General features: G+C 39.2%; 1 protein-coding gene across 1 annotated transcript in view; it reads left to right on the top strand.

Moving 5' to 3' along the window:
• The window catches only part of LOC106928922 (ALF transcription elongation factor 2), a 111,985-nt gene that overhangs the window by 51,144 nt on the left and 41,747 nt on the right, over positions 1–19,094 (top strand). The window contains exon 2 of the mRNA XM_088009205.1: positions 10,827–10,947. Within this exon, the coding sequence (XP_087865331.1) occupies positions 10,827–10,947 (121 nt within the window). The remainder of the gene's footprint in view (positions 1–10,826; positions 10,948–19,094) is intronic.

Raw genomic sequence — 19,094 nt, 5'->3', positions numbered from 1 at the left:
TTGTTTGGATTTTGGTGTTTTTGCACTGAAACTAAACATTTGAATTAAAAAGCACGGACGTTTTTCTACACGTACAGTATCTGATCATTTATTTTATAGCCACATTTCTTGTACAGATTTCCAACTTTCCGGCTGCTTCTTAAACTCAAAAGCTATTAGAAAACAAAAACAAATGCAAAGTAAATGAATGCGCAGGTTAAAGAAGTCCTTCACATGCCTTTGTGCTGAATATAGGTGCATCGGTGCACTCCCAAATAAAAACCCAAACAAGCTTCAAGCGCCTCTGTTCTCACTGTCACTCTACTTTCTATCCATCAGTGTCAAACACACAAGTTTGTGTGATGTGCATGAAAACAATGCCGAGAGGTAACAACGTGTTTGAAGGCTGCGTCTCATTATAATACCTGCTCCACTGTCAAACAAATGCAAGTACACCAAACAGGGATTTCTGATATCCTCCGTCTCCTTTCCCATCCAAATATGGAAACATGAAAGCATCATATTTTCCCACAGATTGAATTCCACATCTTCTCCTTCCCTTTTCTTCTTCTTCTTTTTCCTCCTGTCCTCTGTCTATCCAGGAAAGCCTGCTGATATTTCTCTGATGTCTAATGCCGTCTGAATGAGCGCACGGGCGCGAGGAAGTCGCGCGCGCGCTCACACAGACCGCGGCGCAGAACTGACACTTCAAACAACGCTTTTGTCTGCTCCCTGACAGTTATTCCTCTCTCCTTCCCCGCTCTCCTCCTCTTCCTCCTCCCCTCATTATCCCCCTCACTTCTCCCTGTCATTCCGAAACTCCCGTCCTAGACCCACCCCACCCTCCCACCTCGTTGTCTGCCGCACACGCACACACCCCCGAAAAAAAAGAAAAGAAAAAAAATAAAGCCTCTGAAGAGTTCGCTGCTAATTGAGCCACCTGGTTAAATGGAGGTTAAAGAAAAATACAAAAAGTGAAAATAACGCAGAACCTTTCCAAAACAGTGGAATGAACTAAAGGTGTAATCACTGGGATGCGTTTCACTTCCAAAATGAAAAGGACGGATTATTTAATTACAAATCAACACAAAGGCTTGATTACTGTCAGGCTTGTGACGGCGAGAGAGAGAGAGGGAGAGAAAGAAAGGGAGAGAAAGAAATAGCGAGTGGGTCCAACTTTGAAAAAAAAAAAAACACAAACAGAAACTAGTCGGTTTTTACCGTGTTGTGAGCGCTAACAAAGCCCCATTGTGTTCGGTGACAAGGGGGATTTTACACTTTCTTCAAGAAAAGAGAAATAAAAAAAAAAGCAAGCCTCAACTTTTGTTGTATTGTGCCCAGAGCACAGCTGAACACATCTTAAAGTTCCTGAAGGGGACACGCAGCGCAAAGGAATTCACCGACAACACCAGCTGGCAACGTAAAGGTTAATCCTGCTTAATAGATGCACATGGAGTGCTAAGGCTAAATTAAAGTCAATTAAATACAAAAGAAATGAATAAAGGTTGGTATGTTGGATTTACTGTTAGCACTCCTGCCCTAAATAATTAAAAGGAGACATTATGAGGAGTAGTGAGTATAATGGCAGCCAATAAATCCATATTAATCTCTCTGGAAGGCAGCCGGGCGCCTTGCAGTTTGTTTTCAGCTAATGACAGTAAAGCAATAATTTCAAACTTTTTCTCTTTCACTGCTATAACTCCAGATGTATTGAAGTGTGTTAATTTTTTTTACCTTCCATTCAAAAGTTACAGCTGTATTTTCATATCCATTAATGTTTTGTCAAGTTTATTTTGTAGCACATTTCAGGAAGAAGGCAGTTCAGAGTGCTTCACACCATAAACACATAATACAGTCACCGATTATGAAACAAGTGATAAACATTACAACTGTTATAAATGTTGTCATTTGTAACAATTTCTCAGTGTTTCTGCAGTTTTCTGGAAGCTGGTTATAGATTTGTGGAGCATAGAAGCCGAATGCTCTTTTCTCTGTGTTTGGTTTTGTAACTTTTACCATGTTTCTTAAAAAAAATTTAAAATATCTTCACAAAACTAAACCCCAATAAAAGGACTAGATCAACTAAATTACAGTTACTGAGCCAACAGCTCAGCAAAGTATGGATTATGTCAATGAACAAAAAGTTTGATTATTTCATTACAGTTTATTTATTTTATTGTATCAGATCAGGAATGTGATAAAAAGAACCCAAAAGTCTAATTCAAACAAATTACATTAAAAAAAATTGACAGATGGGCTCCTAACTGCAGATTTTGTTTCTTATTGGATTCTAATTTAAAATAAAATACAATTTAAATAAAACTAAATGTAGAATCCATATTTCTTTTCTTTTCTGTCCTCGAGTTTTGTAATTTTTTTCCCTACCTGACTCATCAGAGAGCCGGACTGAAGCCGCTCGCCGGCGTTCTCAGACATCTGAACCCTGTGACCTGCTCATATCAGGTCAATGTGTTGAATGAAACACTCTGTAAACTTATTGACGTTGAGTAAAACGCCATGTGTTTATGTTTGCAGAATGAAGCGCAGCTGGATTTATTACATTGAACATGTCACACTGTTGCTTTATACAAAACAGAGCAACAACTGCTGCAGTATCACATAAAATATCTTCACTTTCCGTCTGTCTACAAGGAGCTTTAGGCTACATGACTTCATATGATATGTTATCATGCTGGTATTTATTTATTTATTTATTTTAGTCTGTTGCAGATTAGTGAAAAGCTAGTTCTTTGTAGCTAATTTTTCTCGATGCGGGGCTTTGAAAAGTTGACGAAAGCGAACTAAAGCATGCAGTGGATTCAAACCTGTCAGACTGACACAAGCCTGATGCGTTCACCTGGGACTGAGCGCCATAAATACAGACGTCACGACTCAAAACGGCATCTGACGAACCGGCGCTGCATCCGCACTGAGGACAACCTGTGAATACTGGCTGTTATCTCATCTGCTATTTCACATTTGTAGTGTAGAATTTAATAAACACAGACTCATCATCCGTTGGATCCTAATATAGCATATTATAGCTACCGCTGTTCATATAATGTTTTTATTATGCAAAAGATCATAAATTAGAGTCGAGTTGCATAATTAATGACACCAGTGGTGGTTCTTCCAGGGCGAGCCCCTCCCTCAGCCGCCCACCCAGCCAATTAAAATGCAGAAAACTTTCTGATATTCTGAGTTGGGAAGAAAATGCAGTGCAGACCTGAACAAACAACTAACCTAGATTCTCTTTTCTCAGCAGCATGCTGAGAAAAGGTGCTAGATATACTTTTAAATTTTTCCCCTGCCACTTGTGTGCCTCCCCCATTCTCATGACGCCTTGGGCTACCGCCCATATGGCTCGTACCTGACGTGGTATTTTTGGGATGATTTCAGTTAGTCTGATCATTCTGTCTGCTGATTTCCCCCCCGTGTTTTCAGGAAACGTTTGCGTCTTCATTCTTCATAAATTGTGTATTTTGCTTTAAATTTTGACATGTCCATCTCAGTAATTTAACATTCTCTTATTTTCTCTCAGTAATGCTGTTTAACCACGTTACTCTGCAAAGCTCTAAGAATAACCGAGAAGCATTCAAGGTTTTCACCGAGGTATAATAACTGATGCGACAGCTCAGAAATCAATGTCCTGTGTTTCCTTTGATTAAAACAGATGTTTTTTCGCCTCATAAGGAAGGCTCAGATCCACACCAGTGTGCCATAGACGATTGTGAATGACCAAAGTCAGCCGGCGGCTTTGATCTTCATGTCCTCATGGCTTCAGATGAGTTCGAATGTATTTCCAAATGGTTGCCTTGAACGGCCCTGACAGTTATTCCCATAAGAGATGAATGCAGTTCGAGTCGGGCTCCAGTAGATTTCCAATGAAGCATCTCCAGAAACCCTCCTGATGACATCCACAGGCTGGAGCCTTTTTTCCTACTGAGGACAGAACATGTTCAAGTCAAATTATTGACCGGGGAGGGTCGGGGAGGTCACTGCTCGAGGCGGTTGGTTGGCTGCAAATGGTAAATGGATTTATAGCGCTTTTCCAGTCATTTTGACAGGAGGAAGCTGGAATCAAACCTGCAACCTTCCGATTGCAAGACAACTGCTTTACCCACCAATGTTTCACAGGACTTTATTTGGAAGTATAAAACCTAGAAACCACAAATCATGTATTTCCAATTACAAATGATGTAACCTCTTGTCCTGTTCAAATACATTCAAGTTTCTGGTTGTGACATGACAAAATGTGAAACTGTTCAAAGGACGTGAATACTTTTGCATAACACTTTTTATTCAGTTTTTTTCATACTGTGTTGCTAATGAAAGAAGATGATGAAGATAAAAAGAATATATGGTTATCAAATTATGTATGGCATCCCTCGGTATTTGCTACCGCTTGCCAAATAGCTCAAATCCGCAAATACTTGATGGAGTTTCCCTCAGTGTATTATAAGCCTGGTGGGGCCACCAGGCTTTCCTTGTGGCCCCACCTGGCTTAGCATTGTTAAATTATTAGGTTTTTTAAATTATTGCCTTTTTTAAGGCTTTATAGTTGGTGTTTATAAAGTTTGGCTTCATCTTCCAGTCCTCCAAAAATACATAACTATCAAATTATATTTTCATTTTTCCTGTCAACTTTAAAAAAAATTCAACTCAAAACCACGGCAGGTGGCTGGATGAATAACATAGCACCCTGAGCACTGGGCTTAGCAAGTTTTCTGGGGGAAACCCTGCTTGAAACAGTCTCTAAAAATGTTAATAATTGTTAGTTTGTTTATTAGCTTACAGGGCTGACAAGCTAGAAAATAAATAATTATATCTAAAATAGTCTTTATCTCCTTTCTTAGGGGTGCAGCCAATCAGAGCCAAGCAAAATAAATGACTCTTCTTTATTGGCTGCTTTGCAAACACCAGCCAGTAGTGTGTCAAGTAGCAATGCAGCTAGCTTCCCAAACTGCATTTCCTTTCAAATATTTTAGATTTCTGTAAATAATTTGGAGATTCTTTTAATAGAAAGAGTTGGAAGTTTTGGTTTATTACATAAAACCCACAAGATACACTGAAGTTTGTGATAAAATGTGAAATCATTCAAGGCGCTGCGGAAACCTAAATGCTCAGCTTAGTAGCAATTATGCTAACTTTACTCAGCATGAAATGTATTCCAATCCTTCTTACAGCCGCAGTAGTGTCTTTTACTCCCGATATCCCCCTGTAGTAGCAGTTTTAATTAATCAAGGAACGTAATCCTCATTTTAGCTGGACAGTCGCCCATTAACCACGATCTGCTAACTGAAAGGATTAGTGCCTTGCTTAGGGGCACTACCAACAAAGCGAGTGTGCTGTGCCGCCTTTCTGTGCAGTGGAAATAAATGAAAGGAAGACGAGGCTCAGTGAGAGACGCCGGCCTGCGTGTGCGTGTGTGGCTGTGTGCATTTAGTTATCAGGGGAGCACAGCATAGCTCCGCTGAGATTAAATTCCCAGAGCTTACTCTGACTATCAGCATTACTCCAGGACACACAGACACACACACGCACACACACACACACACACACACACAGAGAAGGAAAGCTGAGTGGTAGGAAAAAAAAGCTGCCATCACTACATTTTCATTCATAGAAAATATCAACATTGACAGTTTGCCTGCCGCTGATATCACTCCTGCTAATAATCCCTACCAATCCCATCCAGTTTATCGGTAGTCCCATCAAATCTTTCTTTCCTTCTTCATTTCAGTCTGGAGAAATGTGGCTTCACTGTAATCAAAACATGGAATTCAAAACTGCAACAACACCATCAAAGCAATTCTATTAAAGTGACGTTATTGACTATTGTGGATAACGAAAACTAGTCTGGTAGACTCGGTTCGATTGAGGACCAAAACAGCAACTTTTGTTACATTTTCAGTCGTCGTTCGCGAACCAAACCCTGTGAATAATGTGTTCCCCCTCCTCACCTGTGGTGGCGCTACACTGAGAACCACTGAAGGAAATAACACGAAAACCTCTGAGCACAGCTTCCCTCTTGATGTAAATAACGTAAATAAAATGGAGTAGCGTCAGATTTCAGAAATCGTTCCCGACTCTGAAATTTCAATAGTTATCTTTGATGATTAAATAACCAAAAAAAAAATCAGTAATTTGTGTCGCAGGACAGAGATGAATAATTGCATTTTGTCAAAGTTTCTCGACCTCCTTTACTCTGTCTGTAATAGTTATACTATCTTTTTAATTAGACAAAATTTAACACACAAAAAAGTTGTAGATGACAAATAGTTTTTAACTGCCTCATGGGGATAAATAAAGGTTAAATAACTACCTAAATAAAAACAGTTTTTTCCCCACAGGCTCTTGAAATAGCAAATGCTATAGTTTACTAGGTCAGATTAGAGAAACAGTCTAAGCTAGCTAGCTAACCTGCGAATGTAGCACAAAGGTGCATTCTCTGCTCCTGCTGCATGCTGGGATATAAATCTTGGATGTGTTAATTACCTCATGCGACCTGATTTCCTCCATGTGAAAGTTTAGCATGCGACAGACGGATAGAGAGGCGGTGATCCATCACACGGGACCGCAGCTCTGCGGAGATAGGTGTGTGTGTGTGTGTGTGTGTGTGCGTGTGTGTGGGTGTGCGCGTGTGTGCTGTGTGTGTACTGTATGCGAGCGTGTTTGTAGTAGTGACAGCGCTGTCAGTTAATCTTTCTGCATTGACAGATAACGCACATGTCAACCAGCCAAGCCAGCGCAAGTAAAACGATCCCATCCATGTTCCCGGCGCGTAAACCCGCACACACACACACCTCGGCCCGTCAATCACTTCGTCTGGAATTCCCTCCGCTTGCTCGTCCTTTTCAACTCCTTCCCTCTTCGCGTTCCACCTCCCCTCTCCCCACCTTTCTTCTCCGTCTTTCATCATTCTGTTATTTTTCTTTCCTTTTAAAGAAACTGTCTGCTGCCCTGAAACTGGGTCTTTTTCCCTCCCTTGGGTACTCTGTATGTTTTTTTTTCTTCCTCCCTCTCTCTATTTCCTCTCGTTGCTTCGCTCTTCCTCCCTCCCACGCACATCTTGCTGATAGATTAAATGTTGAAGGCGAGGTCTTGTAGTGGAAAAGAGAAAGTCTCTTTTAATTGCGCCGATCCCTAATTAGGCGGCCCGTCTCGTCTCCCAGCGGTGGATGTGATAAAACAGGAGGCCCCTTTCCCGGGTCAGCGGGTCGCCGCCTCGTGTTGTCGCACACTCCCGCGCCTTATTTTTTTCCTAGGGGGGAGTTCACCTTGTTGACGCTGTATGAATTTCTCGGTGGAGACTGAATGTTTGGTTGTGCGGCAGAAGGAGCGTTTTTGCTAAAAATACATGGTTATGTAAGGAAAGTTTCACCACCCTCTCTGTTCCCTGCAGGCCAGTCTCCTATGGTTCCAGTAGTTATTACATTTACTGCTTTCATATGTCTTTTAGTTGTGTGTGTGTCCGTGTGTGTGAGTTTTTCATCGCAAGAGACGCACAATGGTGAACTGCTGAGTGTAATGTAGAAATCTGTGACAATTCAAAGCAAATTTAAACAGGAAGCTGGGAGTAGGAGTTGGCCGTATGACCTTTGAATTTTATCGCAATATTTTGTGGTATTGTTATGATATTGATAAAAATGATGATAGAATACTATTTATTTCTTCCTCTTTAGGTAACTGTGTGGTTGTGACTGCATTTCATAGCGGCACAAACACTAATATTGTTCTTTAAAAAACATTCCCATTTAAAATAGTTTTCTTCAGGACACCGTTTACTTAAAGACGTGTGATTTAAACTGCACGTAGGAACTGCATTTAATCCTGTTTTCAAATTTGCTTTTATTCATTTAGGGCTGTTGCAATAAGCGATAAAACAATTAATCACATGATAAATTAAAACGAGCTAAATGATTATTCCCAGAACTAGCTGTAACAACGGACCAGAGCGGCTTTTCTTTCAGAATCCACATGTGTTTTTCGTCGACCATCACCTCTGACTTGGATATTCACAGCATGATGCTGCCTCCACCGTGTTTCACCACGGGTATTTTGTGTCCCGAAAGCAATTATCATGTGAATGCTGCTGACTTCGCTCTGACTTCTGTTCATTTCTAAGTGCCTCTTTTAACATTATAAATTGTTCCAATCCATATCCATGTAATTAATTCTGTCTCTTTGCTCACAATGAGTGAAAACACTGCCTAATGTTCTTGGGAAATTAATTTTACCAAAATCAGATTGGACATTGATAAGACACGGATCGCCCTGAATTCCCTGCTAAGCCTTTTGTTGCGTGCTTTGTGTGTGACAAACACAAAAGCCTGCTTTTAGTGCAAGACCCCCACCGGTGCTTAAATAACACCAGTTCATTCTGTTTCGGATCAGAAAAATCTGTTTTTTTTTTAGAAAGCGACTTGAAGTGTGACTTTTGGAGAGCAACAACCAGGTGGAGTACCCGACAACCATGTTTATGTCCTGAGGTGGTTTTACTTTGGTTCTAACTCATTTAGCATGTAAATATTTGCATGTGAATGACAAAAGTTAAATTAATGAGACGCTGCATCAGTAGGGTGACCTTTAACCTCCTGAACTACTTACAGCTGAAACCAGTAATTCACACACACCGAATATAAAGACACACATCTACTTTTTATTCTCACTGTCTGAAGTGAAATTAAACCAAACTTCTCTTGTTTTAGCTCAGCTAGAATCACCTAAATTCTTTTTATTTGCTAAACACCACAATAATGACAGAGGACACATCAGAGATGTATTCATTAGTGTCTTCAAAATCAATAGTTTACATACAGAATCATTACTATCTATCTAAACAATGAGGGAAAACCCAGATGATGAGGTTGTTTCTTAGGAATCTTCTGATATTTTAACTGATACATTTAAGCAGACACACACCTGTGGATTTATTTAAAATCACAATATGATACGATACAATATGATACGATACAATACAATCATTCGGAACAATTTCCAGATGTATAAAGGAGCCACATCCATCTGCTCAAACAATTGTACAAGCTGTGATTGAAATGTCCAAATGTGTCAATCGACCCAAGAACTAAAGCCGAAGACTTTTTAGAAGATTCTGCTGAAAGTGATAAAGCAGCTGGTGCTGACATGGACTGAAACGCCGCCCAGCGAGGAGGAAGCCATTACTCCAAAAGAACAGGCTTCCTTGGATTAGACCTGTCCTGTGGTCCGATGAAACTAAAGTGAGACTGTTTGGAAATAATGACCATCATTACATTTGGGAGAAAAAATGTGATACCTGTAAGCCTGGCACCACCATCCCAACTGTGAAGTAGAACTAGAACTTCGTAAAGTCAGTATTAAGCAATTATTTACTTAAACCAGTCTCCTACATCTTGGTGAAAAGTTACTTGCAGGTTTATTTTTGTCTTATTTCAAATGTACTAAGATGTTTGCACAAGAAACTAGACCAAAAACACACAAAATCTTACCAGGTTTCGTGTTTTTGCAGTGAAAGTTGTTACAAAGTGGCTTAAGGACAACCAAGCCAGTGTTTTGGCATCACAAAGCCTTGTTATCAGTCTGATGGAGACGGCGTGTGTGAGTGAACCCTGACTCAGTTCCACTGGTTCTGTCAGGAGGAATGGGCCAGAACTCCAGCAAACCACTGTGAGAAGCTTCTGGAAGGAAACCCAAAACGTTTGACCCGAGTCTTTCAGTTCAAAGCCAGCGCTACCAAACACTGAGGAAATTTATTCCGATTTTGAAGGCATTAATAAATAAATCTCAAACATATTTTTCTCTCATCATTGTGATATTTAGCAAATGGAAATAATTTTGGTAATTCTACCTGACCTTAAAATTTTTTGATTAAACTTCATACAGTTTTTTGGTGGTTGTAAACGTCTGCTTTTTTCGTTTTAAAAAGTAGAACGTATTATGGCACATTTTCACTACCAGGGTTCCCCCTGTGCATTATAAGCCTGGCGGGCCACTAGGCTTTACTACAAAAAGCATTGCTTTTTTATTTTTTTAAGATTTTATAATTGGTGTTCAGGTGTTAATCTTCCAATCTTTTAATAACACATTATCAAGTGATATTTAAAAATTTTCTGTGAACTTTAAACATTTTTTAACTCAAAAACACGACGGGCCGCTGGATGAATGACTGCCATGGCGTCCCAACCACCGGGCTTAGCAAGTTTTCTGGGGGAAACCTTGACAACCATCATCTCCTTTAAAAGTTCTCATTTGCTTAATCCGTTCTTGGAGGTAAAAATACCAGCTGAGATATGGACCGAAGCTGCGGGGATGTGAACAGTCTTCTGGTGGTTGGCAGATGGAAATAAAATATGTCTAGACTCCCTTAAAAGCATTTTCGATTAAATTCCTCCCGAAAAAACCTTTCAGAAAAAGCCCCTTTCACATTAATTAAAAAATCCCCTCCAACACCTACTGACATGAAACTTTTTTCTGTCTGATTAAAGCCCAGCTGGCATTTAATCACAGGTCAAATGGCTCTGCAGGACTCGTGACTCTAGCTTTGACCGGCAGTGATGGAGCCGCCACTGCCAGGTGGACCGGCCACGTTTCACTCATTTTTTCACCACAATGAGCTGTTTATCGAAGATTATTATTAAAGTTTTTACTTTCAGGATACTTTGGACCTCCTGTCGGGCCTGACCTTTAGTCTCGTTATCGTCTCTCGTTGCCGTGTTAGAGTGGAATTTGAAGATTTTGTCAGCCGGCGCCTCAAACATCAGCAACCCCGTTGTTTCTACGTTTACCCATAAATGCTGTGACAGAAAGGCTCATGCTAACAAGCTTCTGTTTTTATATCTTTGCAGCCATCTTGAGTCGGAGCGCAGCGCACTGAAGAGGAGAGAGTGGGAGAGGAGGAACCAGGAGGTTCAGCAAGATGAAGACTTGTTCTCAACCGGATTTAACCTCTTTGGAGAACCTTATAAAGTAAGAGCAAAAAATAAATAAATAAACGAAAAAACTATAAGCTGGCACAAGTTTAAACACTCATTTAATCATCATGACCAAAAACATCTATTTTGTGACAACATTGTGTGATACTTAAAATGCTAAAGAGTATATTACTGATTTATATGCATATTTTTACAACATCAATTCAGCATATTTTTGACGAAATGTTTCATTAGAGAAACGATAGCATAAAAAATTATGCATTTGGTGCTAGAGGGTTAAATATAATGATGCATTAGGGTTGTTATAAAAAGAAAGGAAAAAATGAGTAAATTTATACACAAACTCAAAGTTTTTTGGAAAGAAATGGGAGATTTCAGAGTTTCAAAAGTCAAAAATGTTAAACTTTTGAAATAGAAAATGTTTTGTTTGTTTTGTGTTTCTAACTGATATGTTTTTTTTAAATAATTGCATATTTTTCTTCTTTTCCAAATGGAAATCTTAATATACAGCTCTGGAAAAAATTAAAAGACCACTTCAAATGACCAGTTTCTCTGATTTTACTTTTTATAGTTATATGTTTGAGTAAAATGAACATTGTTCTTTTATTCTATGAAGTACTGACAGCATGTCTCCGAAATTCAAAGCATAAAATGTGTATTTATTAGCAGAAAATGAGAAATGGTCAAAATAACAAAAAAGATGCAGTGCTTTCAGACCTGAAATAATGCAAACAAGTTCATATTAATTTAGAAACAACTATACTAATGTTTTAACTCAGAGTTCAGAAATCAATATTTGGTTGAATAACCAGGAGGTTTTCAATAGGGTTCAGTGCAGAGGCTCTTCATTTTTTCCAGAGCTGTAGGTCATCTGAACTTATGTTAAGGGAACCAAACTCACTGCGATTGATAGGGGTGTTGACTGAAGGAGACCGAACCAAAATTAGCCTGAACAAAGTATTAGTTCAATGGTCGGCACACTTGCTTCACATATAAAGTAAAAGAAAGCAGGAAGAAACCTTAATCAGTTCTGACTTGTCATTAAATCACAGACACACACAACTGTATTAGTTAGCATGTTGCCTTAGAGTTTAAACACAAAATAAACACTTAAAATGTGTTTATGTTTTTATGTAGCTTGGCTTGTAGCTTGTAGCTAGCAACAGCTAGCATCACAACATCTTGGGTGTGGCGTTCAACCTGGGTTTAGCTTCATTCCCAGATTGGCTCTCTGACTCCAAATGAAACTCATCATTCAGGTTTGGGAGAATTTTGGGTTGTTTTGCTTCCACTGAGTTGAGCTAACGGTATCTGTACACTGACTTGCTAGTCTCAGCCACATGGGTAGCTACACATTACATTATAATGGTAATTTGTTTTAAATAACAGTCGCCTAAATTCAATTTCAAAAGTAAAACGTGTCCTGAAATGGAAATATGTGTCTCTGTAAATTTGAAGAACTAGTGTGTATCTGTTTAAATTTAAGGAATGAAAGGGAGCCTGAAGCTAAGACGGGGCTACAAGCTAACCGCCATAAGTCTTCCTCATCCATGTCTCCAGCCTTTCTGAGCTGTATGACAGAGAGAGCAGCTTTTCCCACATGTGGTGCTCTCTTATTGCTGTCAGAGAGACAGGTTTATGCTGCTGATTTATCTCTGCTGGAGAAGAGCTGAACATACCTGACTCTAGAATTGAATTTAGGGGAAAGAGACCAAGTTTACAACACCTTAATCAATTAGGATATGCTAGTCTCCTCCAAGAACGCGGCTCTGTGATTTAGGCTAATATAAAGCTGCTCTGCCTGATGTAAATTATCATTCGAAAGAACTTATTATGGGTGACAAACAATAATGCGAGTCTTCTGTATTGTTTAAAGTAATTTGGTGGATGGGAAAGTAGATAACGTGACTGTTTTCTCATCCTCCTTTTCCCTGAGGCTAAAATCTGAAACAATTGTACACACAGTTGTATATTTATTATTTTCACATACCTTTTTTCCCCCTCTTCCCTTTCTTTAAGAAAATGTAAACCAGACATGCATGAAGTCCTCGGGCACTGTGCGGTCCCTCTGTGTAAAATTGATTTTGGCTTGTTAACTCTCATTAGCTTCCACCAGGCACTTCAACACTTGGTTAGACCAGAGCAGCTTTGAGTCTTGACAGCATTTGCGCTAACCTGCTGTGTCCAAACACAGAGGATAAGAGGGTTTCTTACCAAGATGCTCCTCGGGGTTCGGGGGTCAGTAGAAGCAAATGAGAGGTTGCTCTTCTGATAATGAATCCAATTCTAGGGGCCTCCACACTCCTAGTAATCGTTTCTAAGCCAATTAACAGTGAAGACGTAAGGTCAAGATCAGTGTGTACGAGGAGAGAGAGGAGGGTTGTGTGTGTGTGGCCTGGTCGGTGTGAGGTACCACTGCTGCATGCTAACGTCTGCAAATAAAATGAATTCCAGTCATTTGTACACAGGTAGGCTACGTTTCCATTCAGTTGTTATACTAATTTTGAGCTAACTTTAAAAATGTTGCCAAAAAAATAAAAAATACAAATGGTGGGGTTCCCATCTACTGGTTTAGAGCGAATCATTCAGGCGTAATTGTGTGATTTCAGATGTTGACGTCACGCACGGCTGTACTAAACAAGAAGTAGAGGTAGAAAACTGGCATGGATCGCACGATTCAGAGAAATGGAGGGAAATTTCTGGGTCAAGATGTAATTGGTCTGTCATGGCAGCCAGCGTTGGCGATGCTGCGTCCTGTTCGCTATGTTAGAAACTGGCTTATGATAGTTTTAGGTTTTTCATTGTAGTTTAGTTTTGTCGTGACTGTCTAATTCAGTTAGTTTTAAGTAGCTTCTAGTATGTGTTTTACAGTTTTTAAAAGTTAAATATTTAGTGTCAGTTTACTTTTTTATTAGTTATTGTTGTAGTTTTAGTTTTTTCTTGGTTACTTTTTGGGTGCAGACTCCAAATGAATGACGTAAACTGCTTGTGTGAGGGGGAGAATCAATTTCACATCAGTTCAAAAGGCTAATAAATAAATTTATGAACATGAAAATAAAGGATATTACATCTATAATTTCAGCTTTAGTTAGTTTTATAAATGCACCATTTAGCTCCATTTAACTCTGACCACTTCAAGCTATTGTAAAAGCTTTTTTGTTTTTTTACAAAATTTGTGGAAGTTGTTTTGATGTTTCCACGTTTTCTGATCCGATACTTCAAATGGAAACGCGGTCGGGTTTTGTACATCAAGATTTTTAACTCTTATCCAGTGACAGTGAGGAAGAGGTAGCCGCCACCATTTTCCTACTTCTCCTAGTTCATTTATGGACTTTTTAATAGGTTTTCTGACTTAAAGATTTTATTTATTTTTATCTCAACCAAATCTGCTGCTAATGGTGGACCAATCTGTCTTTTTCTGGCATGAAGAAATAACTAATCTAACCATGTGGATGTGAATAACAGATACTTCATAGTGCTTTTTAAGAACATTACTGATGTTAAAAGATACTTACAATTCAGACTGAAAAAAAATATACACTAATACTGTAATTACCAGGGGGGGATTGGATTTATAACATGGTAACTTTTAGCTCTTAGTAACACTAAGCCTAAATACCAAAGCCCTGAATTTTGGTATTAGATCTAATTTGCGGGAAGCCTTATTATTCAGTGAAGAGGCAGTTCCCTGGTAATACGCTGCTGCATAGAGGTTTTTAGGTTCCTCATTAATTACAGTCATTAGCTGAACAGGGAAGCTGTAATTGAAAAGAAAATAATTCTGATAAAAGGGAACGGGTCACTGCATCATTCATAGGGGACAACTTGTTTACTCGTTTAATACGCCTGCTCTTTTTCAACCGTTTGAAGAAATGTCCGCACATTTCTCCAGTTTATACCTCGCTGCTCGCTATTTTCTTCTACTGATTTATTTACCACACCACACAGAAATTTCATTTTTTATTTTTATTTTTTTTATGCTCACTTTGTTTGATCAATTCGCTGGGTTTTTGCCAAAGCCTGTTCCCGAGCAATTTTCTTCCCCCCCCGCTCTGCATTTAAGTCCGAGCTCCTCTTTCATATCAGCTCGTTTTAGCTATAGGATATTGGATTTGTGGAGCCCGAATGACCTCTGCTTTCTGATTTTATTTTTTGTTGTTTTGGTTTTTTTTAATCATGTGTCCGTCACATCTGTCTTTTTCTTCTCCTCTCTCTTCCAACGTTCATTCTCTCTGTCAGCTATTAGCTAATCCCTCTTCTAATCCTGTTAAGGAGCGTTATGCTGTTAGCAGCTATTTGGGATGATCTATTCACACACTCTTAAACACACACGCACACACACCGAAGTCATACATAGGTATTCATCCTCTCCCTCTCCTCTGTTTTCCATTTTACCTCTCTGTAAATGTGTTTTCTGTTCCTCTTCAGCCACCAGATCTTTTATTCATGAGCCTGAGATGGAGACGAGATGGGCTAATTTATTCACAGCTAACTTGGGCTCTCCACGGTGTGTAGTGTTTGTGCGAGTGTGTGCGCACAGCAGCGACTTCTGTTAGGGTTATTTGAATGCTTTCCCGTCGGTTCTGATGTGCATCGTCCATAAATGCGTCTTGATCGTTTTCTTTCTTTCGTTTATTTGCGCGTTTGGAGGTTTTCTTGTTTTATTAGAGGCGAAACGATGCGAAGGAAAGACTTGATGGGACAGATTAATGATGTTTGTCGGCGTTCCGCCTTCTTGATTAGTTATCTTGAAATCTGTTTGGTGATATTTCACTCCTTCTATCTTGTTGTACCGTTTTTTAGAAGGATATTTATGGCCTTTATGTTTCAGGTAAAAAATAAAAATAACAATAATTATTGACCTGCTGATCTGAGTTTTTGCCATTTGCAATTTATCTGTCCAAGCTACACTATAAAAATATTAAATAGTAAATATTTTTTCCACTATTGATTACTTTATTAGGAGTAGATGTGATGTCACAATGAATGAAGCGCTGTTTTACTAGCTTTAGTGTTAGCACTGTTGGTAGGACTAGCAAAACTGAACTGTTGTCTATGAGTGCTGACCTAGAGAAGACAGAAAATAACTCTGAGATTCCCAAAAGACTTCCTACACTTCCAAATCCAGCGCCTTTAATGGCTGGCTGAGGTTGAAAAGCAAACAGATAAAATGGGTCGACAGTGTGTGAGCACACTACTCTCTGTACAACATTCAGAAATTACAATTTCCTTTTAAGCAACTTACAGTATTGTTTAGCTTCTGCGACGTCGCTTTCAAAAATCTCACAAATACTGACAGTTTTTGGTTGTCGTCTCACAGTAACAACTTCCAAACTGAAGAGTGTTGTGGTCAGTGCCAGTTCAAGTTTCTTCTTCAAATCAAGTGTCACAGGTTTATGCAGCAAAAATCTTCATTTGTGCCTCTGTCACTTTAAAGATATTACTTAATATTTCCAGAGGTCATCAAAGGTCAAAACAACCCCCTTCTCCACCCTCACACACACTTACAAAATCAAGCAAATTTGGCATCAATCAACTGTGCTTTAAAAAGTTTAGCTGCACAAACCAGATTTTGGGCTCGGTGCTCTGGTGACCTCTGGAAACTTTTTTTCTTTTGTAAAATTTGAAAGATTATAACAGCACAAACAGTTTTGTTGCTGCACAAACATTTGACACCATTTCCATTCAACGTGAAGAGGGCAAGAAGGTCAACTTCCCTCAGGTCGTTTTTGAGTTTGGACCTTGTAGGTCACCAGTCAGAGCCAAGAAAAGTGAAAATTTGTTAGTCGTAGTTTTCCCCCATTAATTGCCTTTATTTTATTTTATTTTTTCTCAGTTAGCGAAGATGTTTTCTCAGTTTCAGATTTAGCTATTTTGTTAGTTGTAGTTTAATCTAATAACCTTACTTGGTTCTTGATTTGTTTTCTTTCCACTGAGTGTATTTACAGTTTTTTTAAGAAAGTGGCACGGTCAGTTCAAGACTAAATTGCTTTTACAAACTAATCTGCCAGTATTGGTGAAGATTGGTCACCATGGTGTAAACAAAATAAATCCAAATGCGCATGATTACACTCCCTCCCCCCCCCATCTCACGGTACCATCACGACAAAGTCCAATACGTCCATTACTTTGGCTGTTCACCAAACCATTACCATTATCAAACTATTACAGACGTCCTCATTATCCTCAGTTATGTGCTAATGTACAAAACGTCTCATTTTTACAAACAGAACAAATACAAAAAAAGGCCTGCCAAACACGCGGGCTAACGGTGCGGTGCAAGCGTCGTTACCATGGTTTTCTCTCTCTCTCTCGCTGTCGCTCCGTGCAGATCTGCTCGCTTTCCGCCGAGGCATGTTAAAACCAGAACACTTTGTGATTTCAGCTCCACCTGGCTCATAAAACTCATGTCAGAACAATTGCTTGGTGAAAACAGAAACTTGTGATCACCATGAAACGCAGCTTAAATGGCCCTCTATTACAGCCAATAGTGCCATGGTGTTATGATCATTCGTAATGTTGTGAAGTGTTTGCTGTAACACACACACACACACACACACTTAGAATTCCCTCCTCAGCAATGAGCCCTCTCCATGGATCATTGCATGTTATTACTCTATTATTTGGTTATTGACTGAAGCCGTTTGCATTGGAACAACAAAACCGCACGCTCAAACGCTCACCTCGAGGAAGAACAACCATCGACATATCAGTCTTTAATTGTCCCTTCTTCTCTCGCCTCAGAGATCTAAACGGATGATTTAAATTCATCTTTAAATGTATTAATCTTCTTACGGCTTTCTCCTCCCTTTAATTCTCCAAATATATACGATTTTACTTCTTACCAGCTTTGCTCCGACTCAACACGCCGCGTCCCTGTTAGCGCCGTGGTAATTGGGCCGTCAGCAGCCTCGGCCTTCTGACTGAGAAATTCTATTGACCAGATTGCTAATCAGATGTGCAATAAAATTACTGGACGGCATTTCGCATTGATCTTGCTCACTGGTCCCATTGTTCCACGTTTGTCTGTAATTCACGATGAAATGTCAGCCGTGCGTCGGTTTGCTGTAGGTCTTGCATAATTCAGATCCGGCTGATGAATGGTGTCGGCTTTACGGCTCGTTGTTCAGGCTGAAAACTTGTCACGTATTTATTGCTTCCTCTGGTAAAGATGTGTTAAAAAAAAGTCTTTACAGCAATTGTTACTGTATTGGACTTGCTTCAACCTTACTTTTTAATTTCCACTTGATATTAGCAAATCAACGAAAGAAAGAAAACGATCAAGATGCATAGCACTTCAGAGCTATGGTTAAAACTTTGTTAAAGGGTTAATAGAGGAGTCATGTTGTAATAACTTCCTGAAGGTGGAGTTTCAGAAAGAGCAGGAGCTTCTTAAAGAGACAGAGGCCCAATTTCAAGGTGTTGTATTTGATAAATAAAGCATTTTTATAACAACTAAAGGTGACAGTTACTTGGTTGTGCTATAAAATGGCACAATGTGATCACAAGGTTGTGTGGTATGTATTGTGTGTCTGGAAAATACATGCTACTGCACGTTTAAAGTCTAGTCATATTAGTAAAAACATTGTTATACCCTGCCACATGTGGGCACCCATCTTCTTCATATGGTATTCCTGAAATGCCAAATATAGGACATGCTAAAAATACCAAATAAAATCAGTATGCTTTCATGGGCCCAACACTGAAAACAAAAAGTCAAACACATCAATCTATCATTTTTTATGGTTGTATACATCAACTATTAAAGTTTATTGGTGCTATTTTGTGTCATAATTCCTATAATGATAAAAAAAAGTTCCCTCGATAACAGTAAACGTTACAATATCTGATCCTAGTCTCATTTGGCTGAAGCTCACAGATCCCAGTAAAGTGAACCAAACTCCACATTGTGACGGTGAGGCGGAGAAGCTGTTTTCTTTCCTTATCATGGAGACTTGGTGATTACTTACAACAGTTCTCTACCAATAAACTTTAGAAATGGATCTTGGTTTCCTCAAAAGTGGCTCGTGGTTAACAGAAGCAGTCTTCTGCGTGACATCTTATTTATGCCGTGTGGTATGGTAATCGCCAAGTCTTGGCATGGTAATTAGATGTTCCAACTTAAAAAAAAAAAAGCAAACCATACAATGCAGTTTTTGCACACACTTACCAGTTGTGGGA

This window comes from Poecilia mexicana, unplaced genomic scaffold (assembly GCF_051168715.1).
Source record: "Poecilia mexicana isolate PSO_F unplaced genomic scaffold, ASM5116871v1 scaffold_10, whole genome shotgun sequence".
In the NCBI taxonomy this organism is placed as follows: domain Eukaryota; kingdom Metazoa; phylum Chordata; class Actinopteri; order Cyprinodontiformes; family Poeciliidae; genus Poecilia; species Poecilia mexicana.
The sequence above is the reverse complement of the archived record's forward strand: the minus strand, read 5'-3'. Positions and strand labels throughout refer to the sequence as shown.